Source organism: Chiloscyllium plagiosum, chromosome 50 (assembly GCF_004010195.1).
Source record: "Chiloscyllium plagiosum isolate BGI_BamShark_2017 chromosome 50, ASM401019v2, whole genome shotgun sequence".
Classification (NCBI taxonomy): Eukaryota; Metazoa; Chordata; class Chondrichthyes; order Orectolobiformes; family Hemiscylliidae; genus Chiloscyllium; species Chiloscyllium plagiosum.
The window spans coordinates 3,554,846-3,558,473 of NC_057759.1; the positions used below are offsets into that span (position 1 = coordinate 3,554,846).

Here is a 3,628-nt window from a genome sequence, read left to right on the forward strand (position 1 = left end):
GAATGCTGATAGGGGAGGGGAGGGAAATATATCCTTGGTGGTGGGGTCCGTTTGGAGGTGGCGGAAATGACGGCGGATAATGCGCTGAACATGGAGATTGGTGGGGTGGTAGGTGAGGACCAGTGGGGTTCTGTCCTGCGGGACTCAAGGGCAGAGGAGCGGGAAGTGGAAGAGATGCGGTGGAGGGCATCGTCGACCTACCATGGGGAACCTTATCAAATGCCGTGCTGAAGTCCATATACACCACATCCACACCTCGACCCTCATCAACTTGTCTAGTCACATCCTCAAAGAACTATATATTTGTAAACTAAAAGTAAGTTAACAATTGTATTACTTTTTTAAAACTTCCACACTTTTTGTACTCCATTTTTCATGTAAAACATACTCCTTAATTTGGAAATTGGCGGGCTTTTCAAATTGGAAAGAGGGCGGTTGATGATTTCGCGCCGGTACTTTCCGCCCTCCTCCCCGTGCCCTCTGCGGATTGGGGAATGAGGCAGATATCTGATTGGGAATTGGAACAGCATTAGGAGGCGCTGAACAGTGGGACCAGTCAGAAATGGCCGACCCATCATTCCTCCCGAAGGTATAAGAGGCCGCAATATGGGCGGGGCGCAGCAATCTCTCTGAAAGTGGTTGAGGGATTGTACTCATGTCTGGAAGAGGAGGAAAAAGCGGTGGGAAAGCTCGTTCCAAGGCGAAATCTCGGTCGTCTCGGGCTGGCTTGCAGTTCCCGGTGGGCCGTGTTCACAGGCTCCTGAGAAAGGGTAACTATGCTGAGCGTGTGGGTGCCGGAGCGCCGGTCTATCTGGCTGCGGTGCTGGAGTATCTGACGGCTGAGATCCTGGAGCTGGCCGGCAACGCGACCCGGGACAACAAGAAGACCCGCATCATCCCCAGGCACCTGCAGCTGGCCGTGCGCAACGACGAGGAGCTCAACAAGCTGCTGGGAGGGGTGACCATCGCTCAGGGCGGGGTGCTGCCTAATATCCAGGCCGTGCTGCTGCCCAAGAAAACTACCGCTGGGGGCGCCGCTAAAAAGTGAAGAGACCATTCTTGAATCTAACAACCCAAAGGCTCTTTTAAGAGCCACTCCCAGCATCTGTGAAAGGGGCTAAACTTTTTCTCGATTGATTCTTTTCCTTTTAACGTGGAGAGCGCTCGCTTTTGTACCGGATATCAATAAATTCCATGCTCCATGGGCGGCGCGGTGGAACTGTGGTTAGCACTGCTGCCTCACAGCGCCAGAGACCCGGGTTCAATTCCCGCCTCAGGCGACTGACTGTGTGGAGTTTGCACATTCTCCCCGTGTCTGCGTGGGTTTCCTCCGGGTGCTCCTGTTTCCTCCCACAGTCCAAAGATGTGCAGGTCAGGTGAATTGGCTACGCTAAATTGCCTGCAGTGTTAGGTAAGGGGTAGATGTAGGGGGTATAGGTGGGTTGCGCTTCGGCGGGGCAGTGTGGACTTGTTGGGCCGAAGGGCCTGTTTCCACACTAAGTAATCTAAATCTAAATCCATTTAATTGGATATTGTTACCGTCTATGGGAAAAACAAGGACTACAGATGCTGGAAACTAGAGCCTAGATGGGTGTAGTGATGGAAAAGCACAGCAGTTCAGGCAGCATCCGGTAAACAGCAAAAAAGTGAATCGTCCACTCTGAATGGTCTCTGCAGAACACGGTATTAGTATATTTTCGGAACGGAAATAAATTTTAAAAATCGCGATAAACGGGAAATAACGGCCTATAGTAACAATCCCCTCAGTATGCGCTGCCTCCCCGGTCCTCAAGTCTCCGCTCTCTTCTGAAGGTTTGGGTGGCTCTTAAAAGAGCCTTTGGGTTTGTTGGAAGAGTCGCGTTTTCCTCAGCCGCCGAAACCATAGAGAGTGCGGCCCTGGCGTTTCAGAGCGTACACCACATCCATGGCGGTGACTGTCTTGCGCTTGGCGTGCTCAGTGTAGGTGACCGCATCCCTGATCACATTCTCCAGGAAAACCTTCAGCACCCCGCGGGTCTCCTCGTAGATCAAGCCCGAGATGCGCTTGACCCCGCCACGGCGAGCCAGGCGCCGGATGGCTGGTTTCGTGATGCCCTGGATGTTATCACGGAGCACTTTGCGGTGCCGCTTCGCTCCGCCTTTTCCCAGGCCCTTGCCTCCTTTACCTCTTCCAGACATCACGCTTCTTCACTCCAATCGCTGCCAAATGAGAGCCGAGCTGCCTCCCCTTCCTTTTTTATACAACCCGGCCCGACCTGGCTGAGAAAGAGCTGACAGAGAGTGAGAGGCGGCTCCGGAGAGGAAACTGAGTGACAGACAGAGCAGGGAAATGGCTTTGATCATCAAGCTCCGCCTCCAGCTCACTCCCGCCCCAACTGTGTCTGGGACCGAACCTTTTCCCCCCAAAGCTGACTATTCCTGAGCAGAGGAGCGCATGCGTGAGGCCCTCCCCCAGCGCTGCCATTGAGGAGCATTTACTCAGTGAGTGCAAGAGGTTTGTTTGAAACAGACCGCAATGGAGAGATCAGCGCCCAGGGAAGCGAGGGAACAGCAGGCTCCTTCCAGCAGCACATCGGGATGGGAGCCTGGGACACAGAGGGGGCTCCGAGACCGGGTTGATTCGGGGGTGAGTTCAGGGAGAACCGGGGGCTGTTTGTAAGAGGCCGAGCGGAGCAGGAACTTGTCCCGGAAGTTGGAGTGAGCGGGCTGGGGGAAGAGAGAGGCCTTTCTCGGGCTGTGTGTGGGCCTGCTGAGGGAGACAGAGCGGGAAGAAGCTGCTGTGGGTCATTCTTGTGGTTTGCAATGCTCTGACCCCTGTTTTAATTTCAATCTGTTTCCCGCTTTTTCTTGAGGTTGTTTGGACTAACTGCAAGAATGTGATACTCTTGTAAAAGGACATACACTGGGGTCTTGGTAAAAACATTAGAAATAGCGCCGTTTTTCCTATTTCCAACACGTAGCTGGGGAGTTGGATATTGAACTCTGTAAGCATTCTGATAGTTGAGTACTCCCATTCATGGTGCTGGGCAGTTGTTGCTCAGTTTCTGGGTCTGACTCAATTGGTATCAAGTTAAAAATCACACAGCACCAGGTTATAGTCCAACAGATTTTTTTTTGGAAGAACCTGATGTGTGATTTTTAACATTGTCCACCCCGGTCCAACACCAGCATCTCCAAATCAACTGGTATTGAATCACATGAAAAACAAACACAATCTCCAGACAAGGAGCAGCTCAGGGCAACAATAGAATCAGAGCCGTGGTTCTGGTTAAGTTGTTGGCTTTAAAGAAAAAAACAACATACATCCTAATGAAGATGCAACGAATGTGACATGGATCAGTTCAATATTGCCAGACTAGCCTCATGTTGCTTTACAGTGGTGTTCCTGTGTGTTCCTCCAGAAAAACACCTGAGGGACTAAGACACTGCAATACTTCCTCAGTTCAAAGCAAAGAGTGACCAGCTGCCTCTAACAAACACAAGGTATGGAGCCCATTGAAGTTTACACACAGCTTTGAAGATAGATAAACTGAATCCTCATTCAAAATAGACATTCAGAAACTGCATTAAAATTTGCAGTTATTAAGGACAGTTTCAAAGTTACAATGAAGATAGACAAATAGGCCAC

At 51.1% G+C, this 3,628-nt stretch overlaps 2 protein-coding genes across 2 annotated transcripts; one reads left to right on the forward strand and one right to left on the reverse strand.

Moving 5' to 3' along the window:
* The first annotated feature begins 640 nt into the window (after positions 1-640).
* On the forward strand, positions 641-1,163 carry LOC122544576 (histone H2A-like). The gene has a single exon (XM_043683893.1). It carries the CDS (start codon positions 656-658, stop codon positions 1,046-1,048), a length of 393 nt encoding a protein of 130 aa, XP_043539828.1. The 5' UTR covers positions 641-655; the 3' UTR covers positions 1,049-1,163.
* A 487-nt stretch (positions 1,164-1,650) lies between these two features.
* Positions 1,651-2,622, reverse strand: LOC122544619 (histone H4). Its single transcript, XM_043683939.1, has one exon. The coding sequence runs from the start codon at positions 2,176-2,178 to the stop codon at positions 1,867-1,869; it is 312 nt and encodes a 103-aa protein (XP_043539874.1). The 5' UTR covers positions 2,179-2,622; the 3' UTR covers positions 1,651-1,866.
* Between the last annotated feature and the right edge of the window lie 1,006 nt (positions 2,623-3,628).

What these genes read in the sequence shown, in the direction of transcription:
- LOC122544576 (XM_043683893.1), top strand. Translation starts at nt 656, where the DNA reads ATGTCTGGAAGAGGAGGAAAAAGCGGTGGGAAAGCTCGTTCCAAGGCG.
- LOC122544619 (XM_043683939.1), bottom strand. Translation starts at nt 2,178, where the DNA reads ATGTCTGGAAGAGGTAAAGGAGGCAAGGGCCTGGGAAAAGGCGGAGCG.